The 18,399-nt window shown below is 46.7% G+C and overlaps 1 protein-coding gene across 1 annotated transcript in view; it reads right to left on the reverse strand.

The window, feature by feature from the left end:
* Nucleotides 1-15,024, reverse strand: part of PCBD2 (pterin-4 alpha-carbinolamine dehydratase 2) — a 49,109-nt gene extending 34,085 nt beyond the window's left edge. Inside the window, exons 1-2 of the mRNA XM_032248562.1 lie at nt 14,716-15,024; nt 10,326-10,457 (exon numbers count right to left, since the gene is read on the reverse strand). Coding sequence (XP_032104453.1) covers nt 10,326-10,457; nt 14,716-14,799 — 216 coding nt within the window. The 5' untranslated portion in view covers nt 14,800-15,024. The remainder of the gene's footprint in view (nt 1-10,325; nt 10,458-14,715) is intronic.
* Nucleotides 15,025-18,399: the final 3,375 nt, after the last annotated feature.

Genomic DNA, 18,399 nt, shown 5'->3' on the forward strand with positions numbered 1-18,399 from the left:
TCTGTAAAACTAGAGAAATCTATTTCACAAGGTTCTGTAAGGATTAAATGAATGAACACACGTAAAGTTCTTCCCATAGTGCAATGGCCCATAGTTTAAGTGTTCACTAAGCATTTGCTGTTAAGATTTTTCTTCCTGGCACTTAGCATAACTTATAATGATCTATTCACTTTTTTCTTTGTTCTCCCTCCCTCACTACACTGTGTACTCTGTGAGCATGCGCACAGTACCTGCTTTGTTAACTGCCCTACCCCAGGGTCTGGCACCGTATCTAGCCTACAGTAAATGATCAATAACTGTTTATTGTTAAGTGCATAAAAATCAAGAAAAACTTTCTAGAAATGGATAGGATATGAACAGAAGGGGCAGGATAGGGTCAGATGGGGCATGGGAGAGAGAACAACAGTTTGAATAAAGGAAGAAAAGAACTGAACTGAAGAGCTGGGTGTGGGGGCTCACACCTGTAATCCCAGCTATGCAGGAGACTGAGGCAGGAGGATCGCTTGAGCCCAGGAGTTCCAGGCTGCAGTGGGCTAGGATCATGCCCCTGTATTCCAGCCTGGGTGACAGAGCAAGACCCCATCTCTAGAAACAAACAAAAAACACTGAACTGAGATGGAGAGGGCCTTGGTTCCAATTCCAGCATGGCCACTAATTTTCATGGGCTTGGTCAAGGTACTCCCGATGTCTGAGCCTTGTTTTCCCCAGATCTTCAGTGAAAGGGATGACTGGGTGAACTCTCAGGTACATTACAGTTCTCACCTCTGAAGAAAGAGCTTCTTGCAGAGGAGTAACGTGAGGTGAGCTTAGGGCTGGGCCATGGACAGCCTTGAAAACCTCTGAGAAGATGAAGCACACCCTCTAAAACATAAAAGGAAGGCAGTGGGATTAACTCGGTCATGACCAAGTGGCACGCGGGCCAGTGGGAGCAGGGAGAGCCTAAAGGTAACATGTGGCCAGGAAGCTCCTCCCAGAACTCTAGCGGGAAGGCAGCTGTACCCGGACCAGCAGCACAGTTCTATGAAAGATTACAGGGTGACTGACCAGTTCTTGGTAAAAAATCACGAGGATAATTCTTCGGGTTCAGGTCTAGGTGCTTGAGAGGACAGTGGTGCGGCTACTGAGAGGAAGAAGCCATCTGAAGGAAAGTGAGACAAGAGTTTGCTTTCAGACACCCTACACTGGTGGGAAAGCTCCCCCAGGAAGCTTCCCTGTACGCTGTAGCCCAGCTCACTGAACCCACCTTAGGGCCTTCCTTTCTCCACACACTGCAAACAAGGTGTGTCCTCTTTCTCCCTGTCCTTGACCTATGCCACCTGCTGGCCCCTCCCTTAGTGCCTTCCCTTACAACCACATATCGGACCATCAAGAACCAAGTCAAAACTCCGCTTCTCCTGGCAGCGGCCGCCTGAAGAGCACCTCCTTTGGCTTCTTAGCACAGCACTTTACATTTCAGTACCTGACCAACATGGCAAGTTGAAAAAAATCAACCACCTTGTACAATTTAGACGAGCCACCTGCCTGACACAACTAGGAGCTCTTCTGGGCAAAAACAAAACCAGGTCCTTCTATTGCATCTTCCTCCTTCCGCAACTTGGATCCAGAGTGGCGCTTGCCTCTCAGTGGATGTAAGCCCAACAGCTTTGCTGGGTACACTGATCCTGACAGAACCACACCATGTGACTCCAGGCCCAGCCACCCTGGGGCTGCTCCACGCACCTGGTGCATGTCCACAGAGAGGGTTGCAATGGCGAGAACAGAGCACTTGAAGTCAGTTTGATGTATGATATAGTGAAAATCCTCTGCAGCCAGGCTCATGCCTGTAATCCCAGCACTTTGAGAGGCCACGGCAGGTGGATCACTTGAGCTCAGGAGCTCAAGACCAGCCTGGCCAACATGGTAAAACCCCATCTCTACTAAAAAAAAAACAAAAAATCAGCCGGGCTTGGTGGCAGGTGCCTATAATTCCAGCTACTCGGGAGGCTGAGGCAGTAGAATTGCTTGAACCTGGGAGGTGGAGGTTGCATTGGACCGAGATCACATCATTGCACTCCAGCCTGGGCAACAGAGCAAGACTCCATCTCAAAAAAAAAAGCCTCCATCCTGCCCTGTTGGCTGAGAGCATGCGAGCAAACAGAGTCATTAGCAGCATTTGCTGTTTTCATATGACTGATTTTAATGATACAATTAAATGACCTCTGATTGCTCAACAGTGATACCTGGGCTACTCCCAAACAAGTACAGCTTTGTTTGTTTCAGCTGGCGGACATTCCCTTCCTCCGGGAAGTATAGTAAAACACATTTAAGGGAGAAAACTAATCCAGCAAGTAGTCCTCGGATAACAGGATCTCGCCTAAAAAAAAAAAAAAAAAAAAAGAAAGAAAAGAAACAACCTTTCTATGTCACAGTAGGATCTAAAAATGTTGCTGTGGGAACCAGGGATGTGAGCTGGCATCTGCTAACTGCTACATGACCCAGTATGACCACAAGTAATTCCATGATCTCAATCTGGTTTAGTGTCCTTCTGTGAAATTCAGTAAATGAGTCAGAATGCCCCGCTCTAGCCTAGATCAAAAGGGCAATATAACAGTAATGATCTGCAACACAGGGGAGAGAATAGTACTGCTTTGTTTTGTTTGAAAGGATGTAAGAAAAAGAGCAGAACATAGAGAGCTCAGGGCCAGGGAAGAAGAACCTCAGCCACCTGTCGACACTGCTGGACCAAATCCCTCCTGAGGGCAGAGAGCAACTGGCCGCTACCCAGCCACAGGAATGTGAGGACAGCACTGTCTTTGCTAAGAACACAGTGGCTGCTCAGCCATTACAGCTGCTTCATCAGGCACCCACTATTTGTATTCTGACACATCTAAATGCAAGTTCTGTGTCGTGGCCCTAACGTACCACAAACTATTGACAAAACTCCTGCTGTGCAAACCCAAACGCTGTTGATAATGGCAGTACTAAAGTGGTAGGCAGGCATACCAAAGAAAAACAGAAACAGAACAGAAAAGAGCAAGATCAAAATACTTTTGAGTGATTATTTAAGGTCTCCTTTCAATTATTTTCTGCAATTATTGAGCCCACAGTCTATTGTTATTAATTCATAGTCAACCTGTTTAAGCGGTACCAGCAATGCAGACTGAAAACAAATGCCTCGGTAACTTCCTAAGCTTTGAATGTTATTTTCTTGCCAGTTAAATTTAAAGCAACCCATTTGTGACCACTTTATACCAAGCTAATCTCATCTAAAGTGCTTCCCAAACCCTAACAGCTACACTAAGGTTTTATACTAATGAAAGCAATTTACATAAATGAAATTTATGTCACTGAATTTCATGACAAATTTTTTATTTTATAATAATTATGGTACTTATATGATAACATCTGTTGATATTCACAGTCTAAACCTGGCAAAGATTTAAATCCACAACATTTTCCATGCATTATGTACATTATCTGTGAAAAGCAATAAAAAAAAGCAATGAATGCATTAATCATACCAATATCATCTGCAAAGCATAAATCTGAAATACCTTTCACGTCAGCTCAAACTGCTTTTTTATTTTTTACACACCTGATTTTACTCCATCTGTAAAAAGGCAAGACAAAGACTGTTGAGGAAATCAAACTTCTTGGCTGCTTGACATTTACAAAATACTCAGGCTAAGTTCTGTAAACAGAAGATTTACTACACGACTAAGAGAAAATGATGCAGTTAAAAGCCTATTTTTATTAAAGGACGGTGTAAGGACCACAGTGTTTTCACACTGCAGTGCAGTGTTATATTTGCATTGTTGACAGCTGTTTTGCATTTCTCCTCATCTATCTATTGCATGCGCTTTTACAAATACACAGCAGGTCTATTGTACCATACAAACAGCAGCAGCAAAACTACAAATGATAACATTTCAGGCTATTATTTCCCCACCCTGGTGGATACCAGCACTCCTGTTCCAGTCACCTCCTGGGAGCATCAACATGGTCCTGCTCAGGAAGAACTCCAAAGGGAACACCAACATGAACACTATACAGATATGTTCATTAGCTTCTCAAATTTTAGGTAAAGTTTGCTAAAATATATGAGTGTCTCTACTCTATTCCAGTGAAAACTATCAACGCTTTCTCAGGTTTCTAGTCTGCTGTGGTTACAAAGCCAATCATGGGCACATGTTCAACGCGAACTAGTGTGTATAACCATGCGAGTTTTCACTTTACCCGGTGCCAGACACATAAACATTAGCTTATACTTTAAACATAAAATGACATTTTTTTTTTTTTTTGAGATGGAGTCGCCCAGGCTGGAGTGCAGTACAACAATCTCAGCTCACTGCAACCTCTGCCTCCCAGGTTCAAGCCATTCTCCTGCCTCAGCCTCCCAAGTAGCTGAGATTACAGGCACCTGCAACCACGTCCAGCTAATTTTTTATTTTTTATTTTTAGTAGAGAAGGGGTTTCACCATTTTGGCCAGAGTGGTCTTGAACCCCTGACCTCAGGTGACCTGCCCACCTCAGCCTCCCAAAGTGCTGGGATTACAGGCATGAGCCACGATGCCCAGCCACAAAATGACATTTTCTAACCTATATGATGCCCACGCCACAAGCATCCTCTTTGGGAGTGCTTCTCTACCCTCCCTCCACAGGTAGAATATCCTCTTTCAAGAGTACACAGATGCATTACTCACTCATAACTTTGATGTGCACAACAAAGAACAATCAAACCCAAACTAATTCGTTCACAATGAGAGCTATGGAGACCTCCACCAATATCCTGCAGAGGATTGTTAAGACTTTCATCAGCAGTTGTCTTTCTTCTGGTATCATCAAGCCTTTGACTTCACTAAGCGTTTCAAAATGTTCGCCATAAGCCTATTATCAAATTCCTCAATAAAACATTTTTATAAAGTAAGGCAGCAACAGTAACTTTGAATTGCTCTACACAGGAGTCTCTGTGGGCACAGGAAGAGAAACATTTTACAAACCCCAAAGTCACATACGGTGCTACTCCTGCTAGGATGTGGAGAGCAACACCACCCCAGCCTGGGTGCCCAGTCGGCTCCTCCTCCCTCCTGCTTCAGCTTCAGAAAGCTTCAGCGACAGCAGCACAGCCACCAAAAGGTGAGGGTGACGAACAAGATACAGAACAAATAAAGCCTGGACCTTGCCCCAAATATCAATCAGTTCATATGATTCCACCCAACATGACTGAATGCCCTGCTGGGCAGGCCCACCAAAGAAAGCACACACAGGCCCCAGGAGCTCCTCCGAAGGGAACCACAGCTGATTCTTACAAAGCTCAGTCCCATCCTCCTGAATCACCCGTTGGAAACTCCTCATGTCCTACATGCAAAATTCATCATTCACCCAGGTGCCCGGCCACTGCCGCTTAGCCATTCCAGATCCTGAGCTTATTTCCATGCTGAACAAGGGTGGCCCAGGTAATCAGGAGTGTAAGAACAGGGACAGCCTTCTGGGGGCAGACAGGGGTATTGCCGCCTGGCTGGCTGGGCTCCTGCCCTGGAGGGTTCCACCGTCTGGCACCTGTAGTAGCTATTTCCTGGGTTCCAAAGCCTCACTTTCTGCACCTACTTTTAAGCTTAAAATTTCCTCGGATTCTGTAAGCTTCCAGTTCATCCCATACATGTCACACATAAAAAAATCTATCTTTATGAGACACTCACACTCACATTTCTACCTGACATTTTGTTCTTTCAACACAGACACCCTGCAGTTGCCAAACACTTACGTTTATATGTCACTTGCAGACCTCTCCCACCTGCTGTCTACAGGAACAACAACAGCAAAAAGCAACGCTCCTTTACAAATGCCAACCCCACCCTGTCTGGATCCAAGCACTCTGAGTGGGGAAACTCCCTGCCTCGGGTCCCAGCATTGCCATGCTATCTGCTCAGAGTCACCGTCTGTCACCAACACATTGCCCACCGACCCATGATGCACTGCAGAGCCCATGTACCACCAAGGGTGAAAAGAGGAGGCTAAGAGCAACTGACACCTATAGCTACTTCATCCACCTGTGCTAGGAGAATCCCTTGAAAAGTCTGTACTTGTAATCTCCAAATATTTGTATCCATCTGAGCACCCCATCTTCCCCAGCTCAGTAAATGGCACCAGTGGCATTACCCTTTACTCTATAGCTTGAACCAAAGCCTTGGTGCCATCCTTGACGCTCCTCTTCCCCACATCCAATCATTCAGCAAGTCTAGATTATTCTGCTTTCAAAATATGAGGAACCCAACATTTCTCTCCACCCCCACTGCTGCCTCCGTAAGTCCCCCATCGTCTCTGGCCTAGATGCCTGCAACAGTGTTCTACAGAGTCTGTCTGCTTCCACTCTGACCTTCCTGCCACCTATTCTCAACAGAACAGCAGGGTGGTTTTTTAGAACACAGTCACAGAACACTTCTCCGCCTGAAATCCTCCAGTAGCTTTCCTTCACAGAATACAATCTGAACTCCTCACCATGCCAAAAAGGTCCCCATGCTCTGACCCTTCCCCTCATCGTCTCCTGCTCCACTCCAGGACACTGGCCTTCTGCTTCTGGCTCAATCATGCCAAGGTCATTCTGCTTCGGAAACTCTGTGCTTGCTGTTCTCCCCATCTGGAAAACTCTTCCCTTGGATCGTCATGTGCTGAGCTCCTTCGCATTATTCAGGCCTCAGAGGTCCCCTCCCCAGAAAGGCCTTTCCAGACCACTCCACCTCTAAGAGTGCCTCTGCCCCTCTCCATTTCTATACCCTACTTTATTCTCCATGGTACTCATCACTAGCTGAAATTACATTTTCTATTCATCTGTTTATTGTCTATCTTCCCACTGGGATGGGAACAACATGAGGTTAGAGTAGTACCTAGCATACAGAAAATGCTTAATAAATTTTTGTTTAATTAATGAATGTTTTATGATAAACTTAATTTTTTTTTTTAATTTAACCACATGGTGGTCGGGTGTAGTGGCTCACATCTGTAATCCCAGCACTTCGGGAGGCCAAAGTGGGCGGATCACAAGGTCAGGAGCTTGAGACCATCCTGGCTAACACGGTGAAATGCCGTCTCTATTAAAAATACAAAAAACTAGCCAGGTGTGGTGGCGCACACCTGTAGCCGGGTGACATGCACCTGTAGCTACTAGGGAGGCTGAGACAGGAGAATTGCTTGAACCCAGAAGGTAGAAGTTGCAATGAGCCAAGATCGCACCACTGTACTCCAGTCTGGGCAACAAAGCAAGACTCCATCTAAAAAAAAAATAAATTAAATAAAATAAAACTTAACCACATGTATAACTGGCATGCTCTGGCATACTTGGAAAACAAATATACCCATGGAGAAAGACCAGAAGAGAACAGAGAAAAATAAAAGTAGTTGGGATCGGAAATTTTTTTATTTACACCATCCTATTTAATGTTATGCTGTTGTTACAATTTTTTAAAAAATGGCTTTTCTGTCCTAGATGAAAGATGAATGAGGACCTGTCGGTGCCAGAGGGTCACTACCCTACTCACCAGTTGTGAGCAAGAGAAAAGCAACTCCTAATCCCTGGACGCTGGCCTGGTACTATCAGCCAGTCCTTGGTGTTCTCCTTTTCAACATCAGCACCAACATCAGAAAAGGTCACTCTGTGACCATGATGGATGAAGACAAGAACAAGACCACTCTGCAATATATGAACACAGACAAAACATGAACTTTGTCCAAGCCACAAAATACCAAACGTCCTCCTCTCCCAGCTAATGAGTGACTATTGCTTCTTTTTCAATTTCAGCTTTGGCACCACTTTAATCTCCTCTCCCTACAGATATAATTTATTAAAATGCTAAACGACAGAAGTACCCATTTCCTGACAGCATCTAATCCAGAGCAAAGTCCCCAAATCACTATTACAAGCCCAAATCCTATCCTGGCTTCCCAACACCGTCTCCTGAGGTGCTTCATGGCGCCCTTTGGTGTGCCTTCTCCCTCACTGCAGTAAGCTCAACTTGTTCGACTGTAGGTGTGTTCCTAGTTGTGCTTCGCTGGAGGGCACTGATAACTGTCAGGACATCAGTTACCATCATCGGTCATGGTATAGGCAGAAGTCATAGGAGCCTGGCAGGAAAACTGATGACCCCCAGATATGATCTCAGTGTGGGTTCATCTGCCTCTTTTCCTAAAAGTTGGGTGAATGGGCAAAAGAGTCTACTTAATTAAATGCCCCAGTGAATAATGTTACAATCGATCCGGTATGCTTCCTTACCATTGCTGAAAGTCACCCTGAGCGCATGGTCAGAATGGTGCTGGAGGACTGACTCATGGGCAGGGCCTAAGGCAACACCACTCAAGTACTTTAAGCCACATGTTCAAGCCCAATAAATTAGGCCAGGTTTAAAGAAGTCAAGCTGTACACATGTAAGAATTTTAATAAGCTTGGAAAATGCTACCCAGAGCTTATACACAGGCTTACTGTACCAATGGGATTCCCTGCCACCAGCCGCAGCGCGCTAAGCCCCTGACAAGAGCTGTCGAGCATGTGGGGCAGCAGGGACAGGGAGTCTGCTTCGTCCAGGTTTCCTTAGGAGTTGGGGACTCACAGCAGAAGGCTGGCAGCCAGATGGATAGAGAACAGAATCGGGCAGGCAACTCAGTGGAGCCAACGGCATTTACTAGGAAAACACGCCGAGGGTTTCTTTGGTGCGAATCTGGTCCTCACACACCCTTCTAGAAACCAGCAAACACTGTAATCAATGTCTGCATTTATCAAATGCCTGTTTGTACCCAGAACTGTGTTAGGTACAATAGAGAGTTATTTAAGCAAACATGGTCTCTGACTTCTAGATGCCGACACCCAATATAAATAAAAACAATAAATCTGTCCAAAGGATTACCAAACTAACTGAACAAACAACATGGTCAAAAGCATTTACCTTATATAAATGCAGTGGAGTAATAACTGAAGGGAAAGTCATGGGAGATGACTCTCTAAACAGGGTGGGGCCCTAATGGAACAGTTACCCTGTTAAAGCTGACTCTCCAAGGGGGAGGTCAGGTTTTAAGGAAAGGTTCAGGATCTGGCTACTGGGCTGGAGAAAAATAACCCAATCAGGGAAAAGGGTGCAGCCTGGGAGATGATTTAGAGCTAGAAATTTAACTGCAGGAAGAAAGAAAATTTACCAACAACTCAGAAAAAGTAGAGGAAAATACGTCAAGCAGGTATATCTTCCTCAGCCAGTTTTATTCATGCCCCCTTCAGATAAATATAGAAAGCTTAGGCTGGGCACAGTGGCTCACACCTATATGCCCGGCACATTACGAGGCTAAAGCAGAAGGATCGCTTGAGGCCAGGAATTTGAGACCAGTCTGGGCAAGATAGCCAGACCCTGTCTCACCAAACAATACAAAAATTAGCTGGGTGTGGCACATGCGTATAGTCCCAGCTACTCAGGAGGCTGAGGTGGGAGGATCACCTGAGCCCAGGAGGTCAAGGTGGCAGTGGGTCACAGTCACACCACTGCACTCCAGCCTGGGCAAAAGAGCAAGGCCCTGTCTCAAAAAATAACAATCAATAATAAAAAACTTACACTGTCTTTCACTGTTATTTAAAATTTCACACAAAAAAAACCCTAAATATCCTAACCAACACCAAATCAAAGCAATAGTAGTTTCAGAATTTGTTTTCCAAATAACACAAACCACCCACTTTCCCCAGAGCTAAACATCGCCCAGGTGGGTGACAGCAACTGTCAACAGGATGTAACTCTGTCACTGAATTCTTAAAGAAGGGAAGAGTTGAATCCTGGATCTACATGGGACCAGACAAATGGGATAATCAGAAAGAGTTACAGCCTAGGCCGGGCACGCTAGCTCATGCCTGTAATGCCAGCACTTTGGGAGGCTGAGGTGGGCGGATCATTTGAGGTCAGGAGTTCAAGACCAGCCTGGCCAACATGGCAAAACCCTGTCTCTCCTAAAAATACAAAAATTGGCTGGGCATGGTGGCTCACACCTGTAATCCCAGCATTTTGGGAGGCCGAGACAGGTAGATCACCTGAGGTTGGGAGTTCAAGACCAGCCTAACCAACATGGAGAAACCCCATCTCTTCTAAAAATACAAAAAATTAGTCAGGCATGGTGGCGTATACCTGTAATCCCAGCTATTTGGGAGGCTGAGGCAGAAGAATCGTTTGAACCCAGGAGGCAGAGGTTGCGATGGGCCAAGATCACGCCATTGCACTCCAGCCTAGGCAACAAGAGTGAAACTCTGTCCAAAAAAAAAAAAAAGTTACAGCCTAAGTTGATAAAAATAGACCCCAGCTCTGGCAAGAATTTATAACAATTACCTGATTAAAATTTTGGAAGAAGAACTCTTTGTAGATGGCATCTCTCTCACTTAATTCCGACCATCCTGCTGCTTTAAGGTCAAGTATAGCTTGGTTCCTCTCCTCTGCCGTCAACCCGTGAGTGCCTGATGACTATGAAGAGAACACATTTCATATCTGAAAATGCAGAAGTTTACTCAAACTCAAACTTACAGCTCCTTACCTTAAACAGAGTCATAGAAAAATCTGAAAGGCAACAAATTTTAACCATCTTTCATTCTTTTGTTCTCATAAGAGAGACCAAGCAAGGCTAGCGCTGTGAAAAATAAGCTGCCTCCATGATATGTCACCTCTGGCCCCCTTACTGCTGCCTCAAACTTCACAATTCGGCTTCTCTGGTTGGTTGGTTTGCTTTTTGAGGGAGGGTCTTGCTCTGTCATCCTGGCTGGAGTGTAGTGGTGCAATCACAATTCACTGCAACCTCTGCCTCCCGGGCCCAAGCGATCCTCCCACCTCAGCCTCCTGAGTAGCTGTGACTACAGGGGCACACCACCACGCCCAACTAATTTTTAGTATTTTTGGGTAGAGACATGGTTTCACCATGTTGCTCAGGCTGGTCTCGAGCTCCTGAGCTCAAGGGATCCACCTGTCTCAGCCTCCCAAAGTGCTGGAATTACAGGCATGAGTGACCACACCCAGCCCTTCTGTGGTTTATTATATGATACAACAAAGATTGACCATTACCACTGGCCATCTTGGACCCTGCAGCATTCCAGGACTTGTGGCAAGTCTATTGGCAGAACCAGAATTAGAATTCAAGGCTCCAAACTCCTGGTCTATTGCTCTTTGGATGGCCCTACATCACCTCAGTAGCCTTCACTACTCTCTGTTGTATCTATAATAAGCCAAAGAAGCTGAATTGTGATGTCTGAGGCAGCAGTGAGGGGGCCAGAGGGAACATAACATAGAGGGAGCTTATTTGTACAGAGCTAGCCTGCTTTGGTCTGTCTTTTGAGAACCAAAAGAATGAAAGATGGTTTTAATGATTTGGAATTACCATCTCCTGTCACATCTAATGAAAACCAATCCCCAGAGGGGAAAAAAACAAATGCACATTTACATAGGATTTTATCTAACTTCTGGGGGTCCAAAGATCCTCTGGACTTGAGGTAAAAAGCCATAACCTCAGTGGGGTGAGTTTACGTAACCCTTTTTTCAGAGCACCAGCAAGACAAACTCCATAGTCTGGCCAGAGAACTGCCCAGTCCAAAGCACTTGTGTGCACTGTCTGCCGTTTCTACTCACTCTGGTGAAGACATTCACAAACCCAGGTTCTGTTGGTTAACAGGCCCACACCTCCCATGCTGTTGGTTTTTTTAACCAAAAGAACTTTAAACATCGGGGCCAGAGAGATGAGATGGACACTCTACTGGAAGTCAGGAAAGCTGAGTTCTCATTCCAGGCAATACTTCCTGCCTTACCTACTTGCAGAGTTACCGTAGCCTCTGGTGAGGGAGAGGCTGTCACCCAGAAAGATGAACCAATGTGAAGGCTTGTCATCAAAGGGCAACTGTGGGCTAAGCTGCGTTCCCCAGATTCTCTGCCATTAAGCTACAACTCACTCCCACTTCAGAAATCCTAAAATCTTTTATCACTAATATTAAGAGAGCAAAAAGATTTTACCTTTAGACAACTTATTCTATAAAGATGAAGAAAAAAATACTAAGGAACCAGCTTTCTAGTCTTTGCTAGATCAGCTATTCTTCCCCACAACTAACAAAAGGAAAGAATGAGAGTACTTTTTTTTCTGAGACCAAGTCTTGCTCTGTCACCCAGGCTGGAGTGCAGTGGCATGATCTCAGCTCAATGCAATCTCTGCCTCCCAGGTTCAAGCCATTCTTCTGCCTCAGCCTCCCGAGTAGCTGTGATTACAGGCACATGCCACAAGACCTGGCTAATTTTTTTTAATTTTTAGGAGAGACAGGGTTTCACCATGTTGGCTGGGCTGGTTTCAAACTCCTGACCTCAAAGGATCTGCCCTCCTCAGGCTCCCAAAGTGCTGGGATTACAGGCGTGAGCCACCATGCCCGGCTGAGGGTACTTTTTAATTAAACAAAAGTATGTAAAAGCTTTTTATTAAAAAAAATTACTTACTAGGTTAGTTGGGCATGGTGGTACATGCCTGTAATCCCAGCTGTCCAGCCTGGGCAACAGAGTGAGGCTCCATATTAAAAAAAAAAAAAATTTTTTTACTAGGTTACTAGGGCTAGGGACAGTGGCTCACATCTGTAATTCTAGCACTTTGGGAGGCTGAGGTGGGAGGATCATTTGAGGCCAGGAGTTCAAGACCAGCCTAGGCAACACGGTGAGGCCTCAGCTCTACAAAAGGATTTTGAAAATTAGCCAGGTGTGGTGGAGCAGATCCATAGTTTCAGCTACTTGGGAGGCTGAAGTGGGAGGATCACTTGAGACCAGGTGTCCGAGGCTGCAGTGAGCTATGATCACCACTATATTCCAGCCTGGGCAACAGAGTGAGACCCTGTCCCTTAAAAAAAAAAAGAAAGAAAAGTAATAAATAAATAGTAAATAGTAAACCATTTACTATTAAGAATCAAAATATCCATTCATCAGTTTTTCAATGACAGTTCTGAAACACACATATATCAATTATAAGAAATTTAAAATTCTTATTAAACGCTTATTTTGTCAACTCAGAGGATTTTGGAAAAGAAATAGAATTATGTGTGTCCACATTGAGTAGCTGCAAAGAAACCCATTACACATGCTGTCTGTAATGAAGCAGGCACCTGGTGTCTGTGGAACACACTCCGAGCTGTTTTCTCCGAGTGCTGGACCATCCACATCCCCACTAAGATCAATGTATGCACTTTATGCCCACAACAGACACCTGCCCAGTAGCAGGGACTATGCCCAGGACTGGGAAATGGAGCCACTTCATCAACATAACATCAAAGGTCCCCTTGAGGACACATTCGCAGCAGAATCCCTTGTGCTGGGCTTAATTTGTTCAGGGAGTGAAGGGGGACTAAGATTTGAAGACAGTAAACTTGATCTAAGGCCTAGCTTTGTTACTTTTAGTTGTGGGATGCTGAACATGGCTTTTCTGAATTCTGAGGTCCTTCTGTCTGTAGTGGGGATATTATAATATCTACCTGCCAAGATTTTTTGAAAGGCTTAGATTACAGATCTTGAATATGAGTGCACCTAGCATTGAGCCTGGCACGTGGCAGGGCTCAAATCATGTCTTTTGATTCATTCCTTCCCAGAACACCTTAATCTTAATGGATCACTACCACCTGGGGCAGAGTATACCTGGAGAAACGCCTAGATGACAGTAGGCATTCAACTTGTGTTCTCCCTTTCGTGGCCAGGAAGCTGCGGAGTGCTCATCTTCCTCCATCTACAAGCTATTTTAAATTTCTTCTATTAAAGAATTTCAGGCCAGAGACGCTGGCTGACGCCTGTAATCCCAGCATTTTGGGAGGCCGAGGCAGGTGGATCACCTGAGGTCAGGAGTTCAAGACCAGCCTTACCAACATGGCGAAACCTTGTCTCTACTAAAAATAAAAATAAAAAAATTAACTGGGCATGGTGGTGGGCGCCTGTAATCCCAGCTGCTCGGGAGGCTGAGGCAGGAGAATAGCTTAAACACGGGAGGCAGAGGTTGCAGTGAGCCAAAATCGCGCCACTGCACTCCAGGCTTGGCGACACAGCGAGACTCCGTCTCAAAACAACAAAACAAAACAAAGCAAACATTTCAAACCGAAATGGGTGGTTAAAGTGCAACTTAAAAGGACATGGTGAATTTAACACATTATTTTCCCACTAGGTGGTGCTGCATGTTAAAACTTTCCCCCATTTACTCCAAACTTAATTTCTACAGCAGGAAAACTGACTGAAGGCCCCTTGGAAGAGGAAAGAAAAGCCAGTATGTCACCAAAAAACACAATTTATTAATAACTCCTCCAAAACCTCGGTGGGCTCCCCATGGAGTGAAGCACGAGCAGGGAGCCGCCGTAGGGAGCCGGGCCCGCAGCGCCGTTCGTCCTCAGCACCGCGAGCGGCAACGAGCACCGAATCGTTCTGCAACTACTTTTCACGTCTGCCTTTTGTGGCTGAACAAAACTCGTTCCCGTTTGTTTCCGGTTGGTAAGTTCGCAGGCTTCAGCCGAAGTATTAAGCCAACAGGCAAGTGGCGGAGGCTGCGGACACTTCGGTCTCTGAGCGGCGCGCCGGGCAGGTGCTCGCTCTCGGGACGCAGTGACCCAACCCCCGATGCCCAAGGCCCGGCCCACGCAGCTGCCGCCCCAGTCCCACTGGCCCTTCAGCCGACACCGCAGGGCCTTGCGCTGCCCCCCAGTCCCCGCCCCCGCGGCCGCTCGACACTCACCATGGCCGCAAGCCCCGGGCTCCGGTCTCGGAGCGCCGACAACACGCGCCGCGTAGCCCCCCACGCCCAGAGCGCCGCCGCCATGGCTGTCCGCCGAGGGCTGCCCCGCGCGCTGCCTGCCCGCAGCCCACAGCCGCCCCCGACCCGGCCCCGCCCAGCTACCGCCACCCAGTAGTCTCCCGGCGTGGCCGGCCCGGAGCTGAAGGCAGTGCGGGCTGCAACCAGCCGTCCGGCGGGCACAGGCGCAGCCCGGACCCCGAAGGCCCCCAGGAGCTTCAGCGGTCGCCATAGCCCTTAGCCACCAGGTGGACTCTGCTCCCCCCACTGCCGCAGGCCCCGGAGCCGCGCGCAGCCCCCGCTCGGTGCCAGCCTGTCGCGTCTGTGCCCGGGACGCAGGCCGGCTGGCGCGCGCTGGCCTTGCCTCTGGTCCTCCCTGCGCGGGAAGGAACCTTGTCCCGCCTCAGGCGCCGGCCGCCTCCGCTTCGCGGGCGCTGGCACCGAGCTGGACTTCCCGCTGGGCGGCGCTGCGCGCAGTGTGCGCGGACAGGAGGATGTCGCGGGCCTGGTCAGGGACACATGAACGGCGGGTGCTCGGGGGCCACCCCCTCTGTTTTCATTCAGTACTAGCTGGGGCAATGAACCACGGCAGTTCCCATCGGGGGATCGTAAGTCTTACAGCCATGGGTTCGAACGTAGGCTCTGTTCAGTCATCGCGCAGCTGCCAAGTCCTTGAGCCAGGTGGCTCAACTACGTTTGTCTGGACCAAAGGGTGTGGAAACCCGGCCTATAATCCCCTCTCAAACGTGCCCGTGTCCTGTATCCCCAGGCTCAGCACACAGTAGGCACTCTGCAGACAGCTGTGAATAGATTTAGGTGAATCTTCTCTTGCATCATTTCTGGGGAGGAATTACTTTTTTTTTTCTTCTCTTTTTTGAGATGTAATTGACATACTATGAAAATCACCCCTTAGCCGGGCCCGGTGGCTCACGCCTGTAATCCCAGCACTTTGGGAGGCCGAGGCGGGTGGATCACGAGGTCAAGAGATCGAGACCATCCTGGTCAACATAGTGAAACCCCGTCTCTACTAAAAATACAAAAAATTAGCTGGGCATGGTGGCTCGTGCCTGTAATCCCAGCTACTCAGGAGGCTGAGGCAGGAGAATTGCCTGAACCCAGGAGGCGGAGGTTGCGGTGAGCCGAGATCGCGCCATTGCACTCCAGCCTGGGTAACAAGAGCGAAACTCCGTCTCAAAAAAAAAAAAAAAAAAAAAAAAAATCACCCCTTAAAGCGTATTGTTTTAAGACTATTCATTTGTATCTTTTTTTTTTAACTAAAAACTTTAAGCACGCTGGACATGGTGGCTCATACCTGTAATCACAGCACTTTGGGAGGACAAGGCAGGAGGATCACAAGGCCAGACATTCAAGAGCTGCCTGGCTAACATGGCAAAACTCCATCTTACTAAAAATACAAAAATAAGCCAGGCGTGGTGGTGCACGCCTGTAGTCCCAGCTACCCAGGAGGCTGAGATGGGAAGATGGCTTGAGCCTGGGAGGCTGCAGTGAGCCGAAATCTAGGCACTGCATTCCAGCAACAGCAAAATACCCTGTCCCTCACCCCCCTCAAAAAAAAAAAAAAAAAGGTTAAGCAAATTAATAAGCAGAGGATATAGCAAAATATTTTTTTTAATGAACAAGAGTCCATTTAACGTCAACTTAGCAGTTGTTAGCAGTCCATACATATGGACCTAGAAAAAAGAAAGCATTTTCATGGGCTTCTGTCCTGACCTACCTTCTTCCCATTTGCCCATTTGACAAAATGTAACCATTTCGACGGTGCGGTGGCTCACATCTGTAATCCCAGCACTTTGGAAGGATGGCGCAGGTGGATCAGTTGAGGCCAAGAGTTCAAGAGTAGCCTGGACAAAGTGGTGAAACCCCATCTCTACAAAAAATACAAAAATTAGCTGGGTGTGGTGGTGCATACCTGTAATGCCAGCTACTGAGGAAACTAAGGCAGGAGAATTGCTTGAACTGGAGAGGTGGAGGCTGCAGTAAACCAAGATCACACCACTGCACTCCAGCCTGGCAACAGAGCAAGACTCTGTCTCAAAAAAAAAAAAAAAATCCAAAAAGATGTAACCATTTCAAAAGCAAAACTTGGGAGGAATCACACTGGGGGCCCTGATCAAATGTCACTAAAGAATTAAAAGTTGTATTTCTGACATTTACATTGAGTGTTTATGATCATGAAAACTATTCAGATTTTCCCATTAAAGAACTGAAAAATGAACTGGTGGATGTGAGTTAACAAGTGAACCTTCATTATTTTCAGTAAATTTGCTTTCATCATTTTCCTTCCTTAATACCACCGTATGAAACTGTGGCACCTTGGATCTAGTCACTGGCCAGGCGAGGTGGCTCACACCTGTAATCCCAGTACTTTAGTAGGCTGAAGCAGACAGATCGCTTGACCCCAAAAGTTTGAGACGAGGCTGGGCAATGTGGTGAAACCCCCATCTCTACAAAAAATACAAAAATTAGTCGCATGGTGGTGCATGGCTGTAGTCTCAGCTACTGAGGAAACTGAGGCAGGAAAATCTCTTGAACCTGGGAAGCGGAGGTTGTAGTGAGCCGAGATCGGGCCACTGCACAACAGCTTGGGCAACAAGAGCAAAACTTCATCTCAAAAAAATAAATTCGATCATTCATATCTAGTCGAAAAAACAAATGGCAGATGCTAGGGCCCAGGGAAATGATGTCCACTGATAGGGGCTGTGAACTGCCTGCCCACACACGTAGCTCCCCAATTAACAGGATTTAAGTCTCTTAGCAAAGATTTACTGGCCACATCCTCTGTAGTGGATGCCATACTTAGCTTGGGCTGTTTAGCTGGTCGATCACTTCCTTTTCACTTTCCCTCAACACTACTGGTGTTTTTGTTTTGGTTTTCTGATTTTGGGGTTTTGAGACATGATCTTGCTCGCTCGCTCACCCAGGCTGGAGTGCAGTGACACAACTACAGCTCACTGAAGCAATCCTAGGATTCCAGGCACGAGTCCCCGCACCTGACAGTACCAGCGTTCTGTATACTTCAGCCCCCTCTCCAGGGACTCTGCTCCACATTTCCCTCCACAGGAATCCCATGTAGCTGGGCCATGATGCAGAGGCAGGGCAGGGTGCCATCCCACATAGAGGTTTTGGAGTAAATTTAAAGCCTCGTCCAGTCACTGAAAGCTGCATGAATGAGAGCAAATTATTGACAGCCTCAGGTTTTTTTCTTTTGTTTGAGACGGTCTCACTCTGATTGCCTAGGCTGGAGCACAGTGGCACAATTACAGCTCACTACAGCCTCAACTTCCTGGGCTCAGATGATTCTCCCACCTCAACGCCTCAAGTAGCTGGCAGTACAGGGACACACCACCCTGCCCAGCCAATTTTTTGTATTTTTAATAAAGACACAGTTTCACCTTGTTAACCAGGCTGATCTCGAACTCCTGGGACTCAAGCAATCCACCAGTCTCAGCTTCCCAAAGTGCTGAGATTATAGGCATGAGCTACTGTGCCCAGACAGTTTATTCTCTAAAATGAGGATATTCAAACAAAATAGTCTACGTAAAGCATCTAAAACAGTATGTGGCACTCTACAGTAATTACTCAAATGTTAGTTATGATAAGAGATGG

The sequence above is a fragment of the Sapajus apella genome, unplaced genomic scaffold (genome assembly GCF_009761245.1).
Source record: "Sapajus apella isolate SASKATOON/1434 unplaced genomic scaffold, GSC_monkey_1.0 scaffold1, whole genome shotgun sequence".
Classification (NCBI taxonomy): Eukaryota; Metazoa; Chordata; class Mammalia; order Primates; family Cebidae; genus Sapajus; species Sapajus apella.